Source organism: Capricornis sumatraensis, chromosome 16 (assembly GCF_032405125.1).
Source record: "Capricornis sumatraensis isolate serow.1 chromosome 16, serow.2, whole genome shotgun sequence".
NCBI classification, from domain to species: domain Eukaryota; kingdom Metazoa; phylum Chordata; class Mammalia; order Artiodactyla; family Bovidae; genus Capricornis; species Capricornis sumatraensis.
The window spans coordinates 17,287,699-17,308,181 of NC_091084.1; the positions used below are offsets into that span (position 1 = coordinate 17,287,699).

General features: G+C 46.4%; 1 protein-coding gene across 1 annotated transcript in view; it reads right to left on the reverse strand.

Moving 5' to 3' along the window:
* Window positions 1–1,163: 1,163 nt before the first annotated feature.
* Window positions 1,164–20,483, reverse strand: part of ENDOD1 (endonuclease domain containing 1) — a 31,625-nt gene continuing 12,305 nt past the window's right edge. Inside the window, exon 2 of the mRNA XM_068988707.1 lies at window positions 1,164–2,366. Within this exon, the coding sequence (XP_068844808.1) occupies window positions 1,164–2,366 (1,203 nt within the window). The remainder of the gene's footprint in view (window positions 2,367–20,483) is intronic.

Genomic DNA, 20,483 nt, shown 5'->3' on the forward strand with positions numbered 1-20,483 from the left:
GCTTGATCAATAAATTGGAGATTAGCTCTCATAAATAACTTGCTTTAATGGGAGAGTTATGTTTTCTAGCATCAAACACACTATAAAAATAATTTCCTGAGATAATGATTCTGAATCAAGACTATATACATATAAACTTAGATATATGTGTCTATGAATTTTTTTTTCCAAGATGGCCAGAAGAGTTATAATTTTCTGACTATTTTTTTATACCTTTATACTAAAACCACCATTTAAGGACAGAGTCAGAACATTTTACTCTATTGGGTACTTGCTGGAAGTTTAAGAAAGACTGATCTAGTATTTTGCAGAGTATGAATTTTCGTATTAGCTTAACATGTAGGTCTTTGAGCTCCATCTTCTCAGCCAGAGATTTAATATATGTCGTTAATCCAAGCTTGGCTAAGGATATCCTCAGACCTACGGCACCTATTCAGAGCAGAGGTCTGATCTTTGCACTCCCTTTTTAATATCTGGGTAGCATTCAAGGGGCAAACAATCTTAGCCCTTGCATTCAGAATTTGTTATGCCATATTTGCATATAATGCTTACCATTAACTCAAAGGAAAAATGTAGCAAAATTCAACTTTGGAGAAACAAAACAACCTTACAGATCCTGGGGAGTCATGGAAAGCTAAGGGACGTAACATATTCTATATCCTAAGAGAGCTATTTCAACAAGGAAGTGGTCTGTACCTCACCAAGTCAGCTGAGCTGGGGAGAAAGAGAAGCAAAATGATAACAAATTGGCCAGGAATACTTATATCAGTTTTGTCTTGAGTCTCAGAGAGTAATAGCAGGAATAAATTCCTTTCTACTTTTCTCAGAGACAGTTTGGTTTAAAGTGGTCCTCTTCCAGATTCTTCTTCTGTAATTTTTACTGATCACAAATGAACACTAGCATCTATCACAAGGTCTCCTGTATCAGAGTGACTAACTGAAGGGGACGGCTTGGAAGTTCACCCACATCCCAACAGGCAACCTACACATAATCCCACCCTGAACACGTCTCTTGGGTTAGGTTGGAACAGGCAGACACCCCCACCAAAGGCCAAAATATAATTGACAGTGAACAGAAACCCATAGTATAGACAAAATATTCCAGCTTTCTCTATTAAAAAGAAACCAAATTCACTGGGACAGGGCACTCATAATTTTTTTTCCTATAACTCCCCAGGATTGTCAAAAGTAATCTTGTAGCCAACCCGCTTGCAGACAGTAAAGATGACCTGAAATAGACCACCCATGGTGCCAAAAGCCATGTCAACGAGCAGAGAGAGGATGCCACCAAGGCCCATGGCAATGTCCCTGCAGACAATCGGAACTGCGCCTATGGTGTACACGGGGAACGTGGCCACGTCCACAAGCACCCGGACAGGGACACCCACGACACGGCAGACCACCTTCAGCAGGCAACAAAGGATCCGGAGCACAGCCCTGGTGACCCTGACCGTGACTTTGAGGACCTTCCAGGGAATGCTGCCCAGTTCCTCCCCGATGGTCAAGAAGTAGGTGATGGTGGCTGACCCCAGGCGATAAAGGCAACTTTCTAGACCGTTAATCACCTGCTTAGTGACATACCAGAGGAAATACACAGTGTACTTCAGGATCCCAAAGGCAAGGTAATAAATTAACTGGCAGAGCTTGATCAACGGGGTAACGACAAAGCCCAGGAGTCTTCCCAGAAGACTACTCCCTTCCCCAGATGTCTCCAGAGGTGGCAGGGCAGATCTGGTTCCCCTCGCGCTGGAGAGCGTCTCGGAGCCACCCTCAGAGTCCAGCCTCCGCTCCTCATCCTGGACTTGGTTAACCACCTCCAGGATTTTTTTCATCTTCTCTGTGTCTTGGTCAGTTTCCCCACAGTTGTTCTGGAACAGCTGAAGGTGGAATGGAAGCAGCTTCTCCAGGTCCCTCAGCATCACATCCTCGATGACCTCCTGGTCACGGGTGTGCTTGACAAAGCCCATGGCCCAGCCTCCTGCAGGGACCGCGCAGCAGGCCGCCAGCCAAACAAACTCCGGGATGCTCACTCTGTCGCTGACCCTGAGGTCTGAGGGCACGGCACCTGTGATGATATAGAGCTCGTCCCCGCTGCCACACTGCGGGGTCAGAGCTCGCTCCATCAGACTGTTGAGATTCATGTACCACCTTTCCTGGAAGGACGGGGTCATTGGAGCTGCATTTGTGAGAGTGAAGGTGGCCGAGTTGGGGTCAGTGCTGAGGGAGAACGGGTAGAGCTGCCCGGTCCGGTAATCAGAACCCAGGAAATCTGCATTCAAGGCTTGGTTGCTTCCCAGCTTGTTCACAGACCTGATGGCCTCGGCCTCATCCATCACCTCCTCCAGGCTGCTGTTGGGGTCATCAATCTGAAAGGAGAGAGCGAGGTTGAGATGCGTCCCTGTTCACAGCAGACTGGGGATCCTCAGACCATTCTGCCCAGACTCTAGTGAAGTCCCTACTATACAGACACTTCCAACCCTTTGGTCTGAAAGTACACACACACTTCATCCTAATACCCCACAACCCTAGTGTCTGAAAGCATCTTTCAAGTTGGTTATATCCTCTTCCACTCTCTGCGTCTATTCCACTCTCGACCTACAGTAATGACCTATCCCACACTCACACAAATACACTATCAGAACACCAGTTTTCAATCTGCTGTGGTTTTATAAACGTCATGCCCTTTTCCGGGAATGTTTTTCCATGAGATTCAAATTGACTGCAAAAATGAAAGCAAGCGGACAAGTAAATCTCAGCAGGCCTGTAAAAATCAGAACTTGAATTCAGATAATCAGCCACCAATGTGAGCTGCAATTTAAAGAACGTAGTCTTAAGTGAATTTTGCATATTTTGAGATATATAAAGAGCAATCAACTCTAATCAGAGAATTTAAATCAAATAGAGGGACATGTATAGATTATTGTCAGTTATATTAGATACTTCCCAGGCCAAGATAGAATTTGACCAGCTGCTCTTCGATCTTCATCTCCTCATAATATTTGCTATTATTAACAATGCATTTTCTGTCTAGGCCTATTGAGCTATTTGCTAAATATCAATAACTATATATATATATATATATCCCTCTTAGTTCTGCTCTATTCATTTTAAATTCAGCAGTATAATATATATGTCACTTTGCCAATCTGAAAAGATGAAAGGAAATAGGTCAGGACTGACCCCAAACTCTGTTTTTAGCTCCCAAATTAGACTATAAATTTCTTGACACCATGGATCCTGTACATAGGACCCAGTCAAGGACAGACACATACTAGAATCTCAACTTGTTTTTTAGTCACTAAGTCATGTCCAACTCTTTGTGACCCATGGACTGTAGCCTGCCCAGCATCTCTGTCCATGGGATTTTCCAGGAAAGAATACTGGAATAAATTTCCATTTCCTTTTCCAGGGAATCTTCCCAATCCAGGAATCGAACCCATGTGTCCTGCATTGGCAGGGAGATTTGTTACCACTTGAGAATCTCAAGGCACTCTTGTTAATCTGAGATCAGTATTAACTGATCACTGCAGTATTTATAATGGCAGGGAGCTGAACCAACCTACATTTTCAAAAACTGGCAACAGTTAAATAAATGGTCTTATATCCATCAAGGAAATATCTCAAAGCCATTAAAAAGCACTTGTAATGATAGGGAAATATGTGCTATAATTTTGAAAGGAAAAGGCAGATTATAAAATTAAATGATAACAATTTTTTAAGCCTAAAAATGAGCAAGAAAAAAGTTTGAAATGCATGAAAATGTCCATTATGGCTGATCAACTCCCAAGGATACAAGTGATACATTTTTTCCCTTGTTTTCTTGTTTCTCTTGGTTCAGCTCTTACCTACATTAACCCACAGATGATTTATATGTTAGTTTCAAAAGGAAAAAAAGAAATGAATTAAAAGAAGTAAATTCTGACTAATTGATTCCCTAGAGTTGGTGCTACTTGCTAAACCCAAGGGGGCCAAGGCCATGTGGATTGCTGTACCTCACGTGGGAGGGCAACCCACTCTGCATTTCTCCAGCTCTGCAACAGCAAATGTAGGCATGCTCATGCACGCATGTGTAGCATTAGTGAGGGCAACGAATGAGCAAGGTGGTGTGAAAGCAGGAATAGTCATGAAAGCGAATGGAGTATTCCATAGCCTCACCTTTCAAGGTCATTCCGTCCCTGCCCCCAGACTCGAATTAGAAATGATCCTGGATGGTCCCCACTCCCACCACACCCCTAGAGGACAGCGATAAGACACTCATCCATTTTGTAAAGCTGCCCTTGCTCTCCTATAGCCAGAAGATACAACTCATGGAAATATCTGCCTCATTCCTGAATCATGAGATTAAGGTATGGCAGAGCCAAGATTGTAGAGTCTTGGGTGGAAGGCCAGGAATTTTAGGGTGCCTGTTTATTCTCCCTGCTTACTAGGGTACTGTGTCTGCATTTAGCCTGGTGTGGCTTCTTTATCCCAACTAGAGGAAACCTGGAGCTGGGTTTTGTTTTTTTTTGTTCTTTTTTTTTACTGGTAGCCAGTGACAGAGCATAGGGCAACACACTGGTTCATCTTCTTTCCAAGAGCCACCCAGGGGTGAAATAATGCCTGCAAGGACAGAAGGCAGGCTGGAACACAAGCAGAGAAAAGAGATTCTTAGATAAAGAAGGGGAAGGAACCAAAAAGGGCCAGGCAGGGAAAGAAAAGGGGAGGGATAAAAGAGAGGGGGGAGAAAAGAAGAGAGTGAGATTGGGTGTGTGTGCATGTGTGTAAGAGACAGCCTACAACATCCTGCTCTTAGAAACCAGAATTGTGGGTTGATTTACTCCCAAACTTCAGAGCATGGTCTCCCGTGGCTAAGGTCAGAGGAGACTAAGGCGGGGGCTTCCACGTCCTCTCAGGCCACTTGAGTTCAGTGGGCTCCAGATATCTGCCATAACGGAGTCTCTCCTGCCCGCAGCTCGCAGGTACATGGGAACCGGCCAGGATGAACCGAGGTGACTGCGGAGGTCGGGACCTAATTCCGCAGGGGGCCCTGTGCACCTCCCTGCCCTGAGCCTCTGCAGGCAAAGCAGAGACTAAACGATGTGGTCCGGATGCACAGGCAGGAGAGAGCACGTCTTCCTTTCCCTTTTCCTGGCCTTCTTCAGAACCCCACATCCATGGTCACTGTATTGTTATGAACCCCAAATTGGCTCTATGGTTTGACGACAGGGTAGAATGTAGTGTTGGAAGTGAAGATAGAATGTCTGTATCCGGTACCTATATAGCAATACAGCAGGAGGTCAAGGACTAATTTTCCTTAACTACCAATTAAATGATTTCAATATAATGTTACAGAAGGTCTTTTTTTCCTACCTGATTCTACAGGTGGGGAAACTAAAACACAGAAAGGTGAATTTTTCCAAAGTCATCCAAAAATTAGCAGGACAGAATTTGAACTGAGGTCAGTCATTTTATTCCTAAGGCACACATTCTTTATGACTAAGCCATGCTTTCCACATATTAATGGACACTGCTGTACCAGTTTTCTACGCCAGAGAGTAGAAAACCAAACAGAAAAAGAAATCACAGTCTCCTTTTCTCGCTATGACACAGAATAAATAAAATTCCTTAAATGTACAGGGAGAGAAGCCGGTCTGAGCGCCCTGGGGTTGCAATCCCCAGAAAGAAGGGAGAGTGGAAAGAGGAAGGTGAATGGGCACACATGCAGACCGGCCCTCAGGCTTCCTTTCTGCCTTCGCCCAGAGCACACGGAAGCTCAGCCGCCAGCTTCACAAGCCAAGGAAGGTGGCAGCTCAGGCAGGAGCAACCGGCCAGAGGAGTTTCCAGCTTGCACGCTTGCACTTAGTCGCTCAGTCGTGTCCGACTCTTGCGACTCCATACACTGTAGCCTGCCAGGCTCCTCTGTCCATGGGATTCTCCAGGCCAGAATACTGGAGTGGGCTGCCATTTCCTTCTGCAGGGGATCTTCCTGACCCAGGGATCGAACCCACATCTCTTGCATTGCAGTCAGACTCTTTACCGACTGAGCTATGAAGGAAGCATACTACTACCCTTAAAAAGTGGGCAGCTGGCTGGTCTCCCAGAGACGTTGGTTCTATTAGCACCTTACTTGGCTACTTGCTTTCTTTCTCTACACCAGCAGCTATAACAGAGAACAGTAAGCACAGTGAAACGTCATGGAGAAAAACTGTCAGGCATTCTAGGATTGTCTTGCCTGGTCACAGTTCAATACAGTGATGTATATACTGTACATAAATCAGTATGGATGCTACCAGTCAAAATCAAAACAGAAAATAAATAATAGATTTCTCAAGGCTTACCTAACACAGTCTTACAAGGGAAGTTGCTCAGTCTGTCTCTGCAACCCCATGGATCGTAGCTTACCAGGCTCCTCTGTCCATGGGATTTTCCAGGCAAGAGTACTGGAGTGGGGTGCCATTTCCTTCTCCAGGCGATCTTCCCAACCCAGGGATCGAACCCAGGTGTTCCACATTGCAGGGTGAAGCTTTACTGTCTGAGCCACCAGGGAACACAGTCTTAAATCTCTGACCAAAATACCAAAGAATGTTTTATGAGACCATATACTGATCTTCAATGAACTCTCTATTCTCTCCTCCGAGGATCCAATCACATCAAAGCCTCTCTATCCTTTTTTTGTGACTTAACGTTCTTTTTCATAGTGTTGTGCATTAGTCGTTCTGCCAGGTCTGACTCTGAGACCCCATGTACTGTAGCCCTCCAGGCTCCTCTATCTGTGGACACCTCCAGGCAAAAAGACTGCAGTGGGTAGCCATTCCCTTTTCCAGAGGATCTTTCCAACCCAGGGACTGAAGCTGGGTCTCTTGCATTGCAGGCAGATTCTTTACCATATGAGCCATTTATATCTTATTAACTCTCTATATTGCACTCCAGGTGAGTCCTTAGATCTATCTTCCAAGTCACTAAGTCTCTCCTTAGGTATGTTTAGTTTAATACCTACTTTGTTGAGGTGTTTTTCTTTTTTTCCTTTTGTTTCTCATTTCAATGACCCGTCTTTCTTTCCTAGCATTTCTATTTGGTTCTATTGAAAATTCTGGTTTTTTTTTTTTCTCTTGAGAAATTTTTTTTTCATCTTTCTTAGATATTCTTAAATTCCCTTTAAGATCTGTCTATTTTATTTGGCTTTTCAGTTTATTTTGTTGCTCCTATTGCTTGACTTTAGGGTCATGTGTATACTTAAGTGCTCTGCAATTTTTGCCCATGAGCTTGTCTTCATAAAAGGTCCATGATGGTCTGTTGAAAACAAAAAAGACAAAAATGGAAACAAAAACAAATCTAATAGGACTGCCTTTGCAGTTGCTTCTTCTGGAGCTCTAAAGAGTTCACCTGAATCTGGACTAGCTTCTGAGTTTTTTCATAGGTTAGGGTTTCCACATGGAGAAAGCAGTGCACATTTGGACCCATACAAAGGAAAAATGACAGCTTCAGGCTTACTTCTGGAGGTTGACTGTTTCCACTAATGACATGGTGTAGGCAGCTACTTCCTATAACAACTTGCAAGTACCTTTCTTGCCTGGTTCACCAAAGCTGCAACAGTTGGCCAGCCCCTAGCTTTACCTGGAGAGCTCAGCTCCAGACCCATGGCATGGATAGATTACGTAACCTTGAGGTCTGTCCACAGGCAGTTTAGAGCTTTCACGTGTCCTCCCACACACAGCTTTGGCTACTGATTTCTCATATATTTCTGGCACCTGAAAATTTCTTCTTACTTTTTTGCTGAAATATGAATTCAATTTAAATATATAAATAATTTTAAAATTCAATATTTCTATGTGATTGCAATGGAAGGTGAGGAACTGCACACCTGCCCAGGAACTTTGTCTAATGTTATAAAGTTTCTGCTAAAACATGCCTTGTTTACTTTTATAACTCACTATAGATTTATCATCCCCAAATTTATTTACTTTGCTTAAATCTCCTTCTTTTCTATTTAGGCCACCTCCTGTGTGGTGTAAGTAGAACAGTACCTTCCCAGACCTTTCTCTGATGTGTTAAGAACTTTACAGGCTGAACTCTCTCACTAAGAATAAGACAGAAGGACTCCCAGCCCTTTGCCAAAACACACCAGCCAGCTTACAAACAACCTGTTTGGTTTTTCTTTATTTTTTACTAATTCCTTTGCTTTATCTATTAGCTATAATTCTCTCATCTCTTCATATAGGTATTTCTGTATTATTCAAATTCATTTTCATTGATTTTGTATTTGCAATTTGGAGTCATTAAAAATGGATATTCCATTATGAAATCACTCTACCATCTCAACATAAAACATATTAAAACCCAGGGCCTTAAAACGGTCTGCTAACTGATCTCTACTGGGAGAAACGTCTATCACGATTTCTACTTCCTGTCTTAAAGCTGCTTTAACTTATGACAAAAGTTAACCTGTCTTTGAATTATGACAAAACTTTGTTTTGATCTCAAGATAACTGTGGTTCTAATGTCATTTGTTAAAGAATCATCTGAAAGTCTAAATAAAATCAGATATAACAGCTTCCCCCTCATCATGCTTACTAAACTCTATGAAACAACCACTGTATCTTAGTAGGCTCTCACTTTCTGAAGGAACAGCCAAGTGTGTGTGTAACTAAAATCTCTGACTCATGTATGGGAAACTGTACTGAAAACAATAAGAATATTTGATTTAAAAGTCGAATGCATTCTTTGAGACACTGTCCCATAAAGGGCAGGTGTTTTTTGTGTTTTTCCAGGCTCTCTGCAGACACAGTTTAATGAGCTGGTTACTGCAATTACACTAAATTACCAACAACACTGCTCCCTAAAGACAAAAATACACCTATGATGTAAGAGGTAATTTCAGATTACAGTTTTTGGGCTGCCCTTGCCCTTTTGCAAGCACCACTAACCTTTCTCTTCGGTTTCTCAGCAGACTCCCTGGGTGAAGGGACAGGTACAAAGCTCTCTGTGTAACCTACCTCGCTATTGACCTAGTCCTCCTGGGCTGCCAGTGTTATTTGATACAGCTTCTGGGTTTAATGGAATTTTTTTTTTCCTAATCACAACATGTTAGGTAAGTTTTAGAAGAATGAGCACTCCCCATCCACCAGCATCCTGCCCCATAAACAACTTTATAATAAATTCCTTTTCAAATTTAATGCCAAGAAAAAAACCTGTTTCTCTCAATGAGTTTGTCTGTTTACTTTAGCAGACAGCCAAAGCTACTTAAACCCATGAGATTTTTTTCCCCTCCTTTGGAATTAAAAAAAGGAGACTTTCAATTTTCCTGCTAATATGCATGGAAGAAAAATAGATTAGGAGAAAATTGAGAAGGAGAACTGGAGGGGAAATAGGCACCCATTCAACAATATGTATTGAGGCTATTTATGTGTGACTGCTACTGTAGGAGGAAACAGGAGGAATGGTAATAATAGCAATAATAACCAGCAACACTTAGTGAGTACCACATGGCAGGCGCTATTCTAAGAATTTCACACGTACTAAATCAGTAAGTAGCTGCACCAAGTACTCACTCATCTAAACCCACAAACACTAGGTACTATTATTATCATTTTTTGACAGGTGGAGAAACTGAGGCATATCAAGATTAAGTAGCATACTCAAGGTCACACAGTTGGTGAGTGATGATGTCACAGCTGCTGCTCTGAATCCCTGCTTCACATACCTCCAAATGGCATCAAGAAACTCACCATCTACTTAGAGAAGCAAGACACAGACACATACAAAACTAAATAGGAAACCAAGGAAAAACCAGATAAACTTAAGTGCCAAATAAATGTTATGAAGAAAAAGAGCAACCAGATTCCAGAGGAAGGAAGGACACCATAAACAGTCAGAGAAGATAAGATATCTTTAGCTTTTGGAGAAAACAAAAGTTGAGGCAGGGTTAGAAGGATATGCAAGGTTTTGATAAACTTAGAGAAACAGAAAGGTCAGTATGACTTAAGGAGACATCTGCACAAAGGCTTGAGAGATGGGGAGTCTGTGAAAATGGGACTCTGAGAAAGGAAAAGCTTTAATTGGGAGGGATAGCAGGGGACCAGATTATAAATGATCTGATATACAGATAACTCCTCATAGAATAATTACAACTAAAGCTCACGGAGTGCTCTCTAGGTAGTGAGCACCATGTAAGTGTGTTACAGGACACACCTTCTTAATCCTAACAGGATCCCTACTGCCTCCTCTGTAGAACGTGTAATGCAGGCTCAGTCACTGAGTAGCGTGCGGATATCACGCTGTCAGTGGGGGAGGCTGAGTTTGCAAACCCACGTGGTCTGACTTCAGCAACTATAAGGTGCTCCAGCTCCTCTCTGCTCTCTGGGTCCTTTCAATGCTGCGTTTCCGAGTCTGGACTTGATCTGTACATTCCCTAAGGCCAGAGCATCAGTCAGTTCAGTCACTCAGTCGTGTCCGATTCTTTGAAACCCCATGAATCGCAGCATGCCAGGCCTCTCTGTCTATCACCCACTCCCGGAGTTCACTCAGACTCACGTCCATCAGGTCAGTGATGCCATCCAGCCATCTCATCCTCTGTCGTCCCCTTCTCCTCCTGCCCCCAATCCCTCCCAGCATCAGAGTCTTTTGCAATGAGTCAACTCCTCGCATGAGGTGGCCAAAGTACTGGAGTTTCAGCTTTAGCATCATTCCTTCCAAAGAAATCCCAGGGCTGATCTCCTTCAGAATGGACTGGTTGGATCTCCTTGCAGTCCAAGAGACTCTCAAGAGTCTTCTCCAACACCACAGTTCAAAAGCATCAATTCTTCGGCGCTCAGCTTTCTTCACAGTCCAACTCTCACATCCATACATGACCACAGGAAAAACCACAGCCTTGACTAGACAGACCTTTGTTGGCAAAGTAATGTCTCTGCTTTTCAATATGCTATCTAGGTTGGTCATAACTTTCCTTCCAAGGAGTAAGCGTCTTTTAATTTCATGGCTGCAGTCACCATCTGCAGTGATTTTGGAGCCCCCAAAAATAAAGTCTGACACTGTTTCCACTGTTTCCCCATCTATTTGTCATGAAGTGATGGGACCAGATGCCACGATCTTCATTTTCTGAATGTTGAGCTGTAAGCCAACTTTTTCACTCTCCTCTTTCTCTTTCATCAAGAGGCTTTTTAGTTCCTCTTCACTTTCTGCCATAAGGGTAGTGTCATCTGCATATCTGAGGTTATTGATATTTCTCCAGGCAGTCTTGATTCCAGCTTGTGCTTCTTCCAGCCCAGCGTTTCTCATGATATACTCTGCATATAAGTTAAGTAAGCAGGGTGACAATATACAGCCTTGACATACTCGTTTTCCTATTTGGAACCAGTCTGTTGTTCCATGTCCAGTTCTAACTGTTGCTTCATTAGGAATGTGTAAATTTCAGGGAAATATACACTTACCCACACTGGGCAGGAAAGACTGTGAGGTAGCTGAGGGAATGGAAAGGAAAGGACATGTGCGTAACTTTGGAAGGAAGGTGCCCCAGGACGTGGAGGCAGACCCAGCAGGGTCCCTGGAAGGTGAAAGATGATGTCCACCTCTGGAGCCCAGGTCACCCGAAAATGAAGGGCAATGGAGGGAAAGTGAACAGGCCGACCTCTAAAAGGGACCAAGCTGACAGGCAGAAACATTTTATAGCAGCTGGAGATACAGAACTGGAGCTTGGGCATGAAAGCAAGGTTGGCCACAGAGAGATAAAGGCTCATCCTGGTGCACACGCATCCTGGGGTCGGGGTACTGGGGCATGACTCACGTAAGATTTGCAGGACCGTACATGTAACTCTGTGTTTCTTGTGGACAGTGAGAAGTGAACCAACAGATGCTTCTATTTTAATAGCTATGCATTCATGTTTAATTTCTCCTGCGAAGATATAACCAGTAATTCCTACACACAATTTCATGGATATGATTATTTAGGATAAGACTAAATTTGTTTTCCAATAACTTTATTTAAAGTCAATGTAAAGACCAAATCTCAAGTAAATAGCAGTATAAGCGGGACTCTGGCAAAGCAGGGGTGCAAATGACTATCATTTAGAAAACACTGCTGTGCAGCAACCCATTCAGTTGCGTCCGACTCTTTGCAACCCCATGAACCGCAGCACACCAGACCTCTCTGTCCATCACCAACTCCCGGAGTCCACCCAAACCTATGTCCATTGAGTCGGTGATGCCATCGAACCATCTCATCCTCTGTCGTCCTCTTCTCCTCCTCCCCTCAATCTTTCCCAGCATCAGGGTTTTTTCAAATGAGTCATCAACTCATTGACTCTTGACAAAACCCCACCAGGTAACTAGTATCATCATGTCCACTTTACACACAGAAAAACTAAAACTTGGGTAAGGGGCAGGTACAAGGCCACTCAATTTGTCAATGGCACAGCCAAGGCCATGCTGGGCATTCTCAGATTCAAAAGGTCCTAGCCCCACCCATCAGCAGCCCAGCCTCTAGGTGAGCAAGAGCAGTGAGGAAGGAGACACTGGAGGATGGGATGGAGGGTGGACAGGAGGGGCAACTGGGAAACTGATGGTGCCGCGGGGGAATCAATCGTCCAGTATCACGTTGAAGTCAAGAGAGGACAGAGCTTTGGCTAGAGGAGGATCAGCAGTGCATGCCACCTGCACAGAGAGGAAAAGGAAGGATGGAGACAAGGGCCGAGGGCTGTGATGATGAGAGTCATTCATGAGGCTTCAGAGGGCAATTTCCCCAGCGGGCTCAGGAAGGAAGACAGGTGGTGGACGTGGCTGGGTTTGGGCAAGAGGCTGCAGACAGATCTGCATTCGAGCAGTCTTCCCTCATGGCTCAGAGGGTAAAGCAACTTCCTGCAATGCAGGAGACCTAGGTTCGATCCCTGGGTCGGGAAGACCCCCTGGAGAAGGAAATGGCAACCCACTCCAATATTCTTGCCTGGAGAATCCCCTGGACAGAGGAGCCTGGTGGGCCACAGTCCACGGGGTCACAAAGAGTCAGACACGACTGAGTGACTTGACTTTACGTAAAGGCAGGGGAGGAACATGTCCTCAGCAGGAGAAGCAGGGCCCACAGGGGTGAGCAAAGATATTCCACCAGCCCCCTACAAACCTCCAAGGAAGAAAGGGCACTGGGAGTGTGGGACAGCCTAGGTCTCCAGACATGCAGCATTGGGGAGCATCTCAGGGAGACGATAACAAAGCAATGGGCTAGAGGGCCAGGGAGTCCCTAAGCAGGGGCCCTGTCCCAGAGGGCTCCTGGGCTGTGAAGTCCAGGCAAGCTTCAGGGCACCACTGCTGGGAGCACACAGAGCAGGAGCAGAGAGGAGCGGGGTGGGCTCGGGGATGGGGCAGGTGGGCCCATGGCTGATGGGGGCTGGCCGGAGTACAGACAGGGCTGAGGGGTGCGGGACACGAGGGAATCCGGTGCTGGGCAGGCTGACCCCAAGGACAACGTGGGGAAGGGTCAGCCCAGGACGCCAGGGAGACAGTTTCAACACGATGAAAGAATGATCTCCCATGTGAGCCACAGATGCGCATACGATGTCCTCGCAGACAAGGAAGGAGGGGCTCCAGGAAGAACGGACCGACCTCTATCTCTGCTCCAGGATTTCTCCCTGGGAAAGCTGGTCATGGAGAAGGATGATCAAAGGGGTGCTGGAGCTCCGCACTGATGCGCCCTAGGAAGGCTGGAGTCTCCTTCCCCCACTCAGTCTCCATAAGCACACGCTGATAATGATTCACACCAGACTCCGGTCGCAAGCAACCTCGCCAACTCCTATCGAACTGTGGCCACGGGGACAGGACGTTTCCTCTGGGGGTGTTTTGCTTTTCAACCAGAGTTAGGTCCATGGATGAGTTGAACAGCACGAACACGGACACGGATATTAAAGAAACGCGGTCACCCCACGGCCCATCAGCAGGTGGGTGAGAGGGCCCCCCCCTTGCAAGAAACCAAGAGTGTAGCTGACCATCGGAACATCAGTTAACCTTATCAGAGCTGGAGGCTGCGGACCGAGCCTCTGCATGCTCCCAGCGTCAGAATGAATTGATCTGAGGACTCACCACGGAAAACACCCAGCTGGGGTTTCAGAAAAGCCGTGTTTCAAAACAGAAGTGGAGGCCAGTGGGGCCACAAGAGGTGAGAAAGGATTTTTGAGGAGTAAACCGCCAGGCCTTTCAGCTCCTCAGGAAAGGCATAAACAGCTGTGACCCACCCACTGCAGGAAAAAAAGAAATCCTCCCTGCTTGGCATCAAAACTCTTCTTTATCCTCTTGGGAGTAGAAACAGCTTTAGAAGAATGAGAAGGATGCTTTTTCCTTTTTTTTTTAGGGGATGAGAAATGCAGGGTTTTTCATTTCCTGAACAGCCTTCCTGCCCTGAGTCACCCTTCCTCCAGGCTGCCCACACTCCCCCCTGCCTTCGGGAAGAGCTGCCCCGGCACTGGGCACACTGTAGGCGCCTGGCACGCATCTGCGTCGGGGAAGCCGTGCAGACGCAAAGACGTGCGCGACCTAGGAGTTCTACCCTCCTAGGTCAGAAGACGGTGGGACAGCAGAGGGGAGGAAAGGATGGCGCCCTTGCATGTGAGACCTTCCTTTCTCTTCAAAATCTGAACAAATGCAAATAAAAGGGGCGGGGTGAAAAAAATGATCCAATCCTGAATTTGCTGTATGACTCAGGGAACTCAAATGGGGGGCTCTGTAATAATCTAGAGGGGCGGGAGAGGGTGGAAGTCGGAAGAGAGAGTCAAGAGGGAGGGGACCTAGGTATACTTGCGGTGAATTCATGTTGACGTGTGACAGAGATCAAACCAATATTGTAATCATTAATCAATTAAAAATAATTTTTTTAAAAAGGAAAGAAAGTGGAAGAAAAAAAAAGAGAAAGTGGAAGAAAAAGAAAAAAAGACCCAATCCTAAATTGGCACTGGGTGCAGGCAAGGGAGGCCTTGAGGGAAACTCCCGTGGGACGTCTCCCGCCCCTTCCCCGGGAGCCCGAGATAGCCCCCTGCGCCTTTAAGGCCTCTCTAGACCTGCGGTACCTTCTCGGATTACAACACCCCTGGTCCTATTCCTCCTTACTCGCTGAAGCCAGTTTTCCACTCCACTGTTGCTTTCTTTTCCAGCGCAATTATTTTTAGCATTTGACTATGTGCTACAGAATTCAGAAAAGTCAGTTAAATTGAGACATCCCCATTTCTAATTTTTTCCACCTTCGGCGTGCAGACAAGATCAGAGGCTCTTAGAATCACCTGTGTGTGTGCTCCTTTCAGTCCCAAGGACTGTAGCCCACCAGGCTCCTCTGCCCATGGGACTTCCCAGGCAAGAAGACTGGAGTGGGTTGCCATTTCCACCTCTGTCTCCAGAGGATCCTCCTGACCCCAAGATCGAACCCGCATCTTCGGTATTGGCAAGCAGATTCTTTACCACTAGCGCCACCTGGAAGCTTCAAAAAGCTTGAGTGGGGGTGGTGCTTGGAGATCAGTTCAGGATTTTTTTTTTTGTAAGTTCTCCAGGTGATTCCAAATGGAGAACCCCTGCGCTAGATCACTATCAGATTCATGTTTGCTCTTTAATGGAAATAAGCCCCTCTCTATACAGCTTCTATAGGAAATTAGTGATGTTTCCTTAAACCAATACTTCTCAAAATTCAGCCTGTATTAGAAGCAACTTAAATCTTGTTTAAAAGGCAGATTTCTGGGCTCCACACTGGAGATGCTTTCAGAAGGCCTCTGGTGGTTTCAAGATTGCATTTTTAACCACCACCCCCAGTAAGGCTGATGCCGGAACAAGGGTCCATGGACAACTCTGAGGCACAAACGCTGATGAGGTCAGCTCTGGTGGTGGCCCAGCTGGGCTTGATTTTTTCACACCCTATTAATACTGTGTGAGAGGTGTTATCCTCAAATTGCAAGAGCTGGGATGGTAAAGCCGAGAAAGAGAATAAGTACTACAGGGCCATTTGGATCCTCCACTCATCACAGCAGCTAATGTTCTGATCACAAAACCGGGTACACATGGATTTTGCGCCTTACTCACGTGTGAGGTGAGAGCCTCTTTTTGCTATTTGCACTTTTTGGACCATGTCTCACTACTCTTTCTAACATCTTCAAGAGCATCCTGTACTTGCAGGTTAAATGACAAACTGGCATAGTCATGACCACCCGCCCCCTCCAATGCCTCCTGCCAAATCTTCTCATACATCAACCAGAAAAGTACACTCGCGTCCCCCAGCTGAGTCAGTTACGTGGTTAGGATGGAATCGCTGCCCTGCTTACCTCTGTGCTGCGGCCCCTGTCAGCACTGGCTGGGGTGTCTTCACCACTCCTCCCTGCTACCTATGTCCTATCTGGGGGCCCAGGCCTGGCTCTAACCTCACAGCTCCCGTGTGGGGTGCTCTTCTTTGGCCTCCGAGATCCATTCTCCACTCTCTTCCATGCCCTGCTCCATGTCCCAGGGACCTGATTTCTAGGGACCACATCATCTGAGCTCTCCTGCCCTCTGGCTTCTGACTGGAGCAGCCAATGGGAGGAGAGAAGACACGATTTATTCCCTTGCTCCCTCTAAACTCCAGGAGACAGTGAAGGACAGGGAAGCCTGGCTCGCTGCATTCCATGGGGATGCAAGGAGCTGGACACGACTGAATGACTGAACAACAACAACCTCCCCACCTGGCTGTTGCAGTTCTGACTCTAGCTGAGTTTCTCTGCAGTCACAGCTCTTACCAGGCTCCCTGCAGACCCCATAGGCCTGGGATGGTGAAAGCTTCCTGCAATAACCAGGCCCTGGGTACTTGATGGTATCTTAACGACTTTCTTGTGGGCATGCATGCACGCTTAGTTGCTCAGTCGTGTCTTACTCTGTGATCCACGGACTGTAGCCTTCCAGGCTCATCTGTCCAGGGGATTTCCCAGGCACAGATACTGGCATGTGTAGCCATTGCCTTCTCCAGGGGATCTTCCTGACTCAGGCATTGAACCCACGTCTCCTGAATTGCAGGCAGACTCTTTGCCATCTGAGCCACCAGGGCCACAAGCCACCCTGTTGACTCCCTTAATTCTCTGCAGTTTCTTCATTCAATTCTTGCACTTAAACTACTTTGAAAGTTCTGTCTGTTTCCTTCCCAGACCCTGGCTGATACAGCCTCAGTAAGATCTTTCCCAAGAGCCCAACTCATGCAGTCCTGGGGGATGACACCCACCTCAAGGTCTTCTGGAGCATGGTTGGTACACAGGCCAGGCTGTGTTGAGTAATGAGGGTCCCTCAAGTAGGCACTCTCCCAGGCAACCACTAGCTCTGCCAACCGTGTCAGCCAGCATGCCACACTCAACTCTTAAGTCTAACTTAACCTAGTACTTATTTCTCATCACATGACCTCTCCCACCCACCTCTTTACCAGGCATAACTAAATGATAGCCAATCTGGCTGGCAGCCTACCAGATGGCTTTCTTGGATTCTCGAGCCAAGAAGCTCAGAGCCCAACATCATCAGGGTGGGGAGGTTGCTAGACGGCCTTCAGGAAGGCCAGGCTGACCCACGGGAAAATGGAAGAGCTGCTTAAGAGAGAAAAGACAGAGGAGGGTGGGAGAGAGATCCTGAAGGCTCTGTGGGACCGCTGACTTTTCAGAAGTTTCCCGGCTCTGGATCCTTTGAAGTCTGTGTGTATCTCTGTTCCTGTACCTGTGAATTTACCAGTGATTTCTTACGACAGTCCTACCCTTCCCGCAAATAAGCTTGGATAAGTTTGTGATTCATGCACCAACAAGCCTGAAACCTCAGGAGTCCTACTCTTACGAGAACCCTAGAGAATCAAGGCAGGGACCTTGAAGACCAGGAACTTTCTAGATACCTGGATTAAGTCTTGGGCACAAAGGAAGAGATATGCCTTGGTTGCAGAAGTCTGGGAACAGATAAGAGGGGTACCCGGAGGACTGAGAGAAGGCACTCCTACTAAATTCTTCAACAGAGGAGAGCATCAGTGGGCAGAGGAATACAGAGGACAGAGCAGAAGAAGCTGAACCCAGAGGAAAAGCTGAGACCAGTCACAGGCAGGGCGGCAATGAAGCAGGGCAGAGGGAGAAATGGCATTTCAGCAGGAACATGGAGAGACGTGTTTCTGAAATGTCTGACCTCAGGGTCAGACCTAAGGACATGGGAACCCCCATCCTGGTTGTCTCCAAGGAAGGCATGGTCTGGGAAGCTAAGGTTCCTTATTCATCCCGCACGCTTAACATATGTGTACTGAGTATGCAAACACAACGCAGAGTCATCCTGAACCTTCCTAACTCATCCACAGGGTGGGAGTCTTAGTTGCTCAGTCGTGTCTGACTCTGTGACCTCATAACTGGCCAGGCACCTCTGTCCATGAGATTCCCCAGGCAAGAATACTGGAGTGTGTTGCCATTTCCTTCTCCAGGGGATCTTCCCCACCCAGGGATCGAACCCGGGTCTCTTGCACTGCAGGCAGACCTTGACTGACTGAGCTACCAGGGAGGCCCTCATCCATAGGGTAGGGGTGATTTATGAGCTCTGGGCCACAGATGGGGACCCGGGCTCTGTGAGATCCAGTCACCCAGTCAGTAACTAACAGAGTCAGTTGTTGTTAAGCTGTGTTGCTCAGTCATGTCCAACTCTTTGCCACCCCCTGGACGGCAGCACGCCAGGCCTCCCTGTCCCTGCCATCTCCTGGACTTTGCCCAAGTTCATGTCCATTGCGTTGGTGACACTGGGACAGAGCTGGGACTCAGCCCAAATCATCTCACTACAAAACCCATCTTCTGAATGACTCCATATGCCCAGTCCTTGCCCCTTCCAGTGGGGCATTTCTTGCCTCTGATCCACCTGCTTCACTAGGTAAAAAGACACCTGAGGGCAGGGACTAAGTCTCGTCCCAGGCCCACGTCATGGACTCCTATTTCTGGGCTTAGACCCCAAAACTCAATAAATGGTTGTGATGCGAACAATAATAAAGACACTACTAGAGTAATCAATCAGCAGCCTGATGTCTGGGGAGTCTTCCTTCAAGACGCTAACATTCTCCCCCTGCTGCCCAGGAATGAAGAGATGAAGGTACAGATAACAAACCGGGTGAGCTTGTTTCTGCCACTGAAAGAAAGTGAAAGTGAACTCAGTCATGTCTGATTCTTTGTGACCTCATGGACTGTAGCCTACCAGGTTCCTCTGTCCATGGGATTTTCTAGGCAAGAGTACTGGAGTGGGTTGTCATTTCCTTCTCCAGGGGATCTTCCCGACCCTGGTCTCCCCCGTTGTCCATATACACCCCAGTTCATTCACAGAAAACAAACTGAAGATAATCTTTCATCCGTGATTGGCTGTGACCACATCTATTATATAAATGAGTGAGAGGAAACTCCCAGGCTCTGACTGGCCTGGGACAGGAATGGAGGAGCAGAAGGCCATCCAATATTGAGAGCAGAAAAGCAAGAGCAGCGATTAGCTGGGTCAGTGAGCTCCCCGGGTGCAGAATTGCAGCCTGCAAAGTCCCACTGTCAACTCAATAATGTGTCACCTTCATCTGAAAACTGGGGAAGGCTCATAGCCAGTCTCCACACAAGACTATAACTATGAGATGGCCCGCTCCAAAGCTAACAGGCAAAGTGCTATCTTTATCTTCAAGTTCATGAGGGAGGGGGACCTTGGGCCCTTTGCTCTCACATCAGTTCAGTTCTGTCACTCAGTCGTGTCCGACTCTTTGGTACCCCATGGACTGCAGTATGCCAGGCCTCCTTGTCCATCACCAACTCCCAGAGTTCACTCAAACTCATGTCCATTGAGTCAGTGATGCCATCCAACAATCTCATCCTCTGTTGCCCCTTCTCCCGCCCTCAATCTTTCCTAGCATCAGGGTCTTTTCAAATGAGTCAGTTCTTCACATCAGGTGGCCAAAGTATTGGACTTTCAGCTTCACCATCACTCCTTCCAATGAATATTCAGGACAGATTTCCTTTAGGATGGAGTGGTTGGATCTCCTTGCTGTCCAAGGGACTCTCAAGAGTCTTCTCCAACACCACAGTTCAAACGCATCAATTCTTCGGCGCTCAGCCTTCTTCACAGTCCAACTCTCACATCCATACATGACTACAGGAAAAACCATAGCCTTGACTAGATGGACCTTTGTTGGTAAAGTAATGTCTCTGCTTTTTAATATGCTGTATAGGTTGGTCATAGCTTTTTTTCCAAGGAGCAAGTGTCTTTTAATTTCATGGCTGTAGTCACCATCTGCAGTGATTTGGGAGCCCCCCAAAATAAAATCTCTCACTGTTTCCAGTGTTTCCCCATCTATTTGCCATGAAGTGATGGGACTAGATGCTACGATCTTCGTTTTCTGAATGTTGAATTTTAAGCCAACATTTTCACTCTCCTCTTTCACTTTATCAAGAAGCTCTTTAGTTCTTCTTCACCTTCTGCCATGAAGGTGGTGTCATCTGCATATTTGAGGTTATTGGTATTTCTCCCAGCAAGCTTGATTTCAGCTTGTGTTTCCT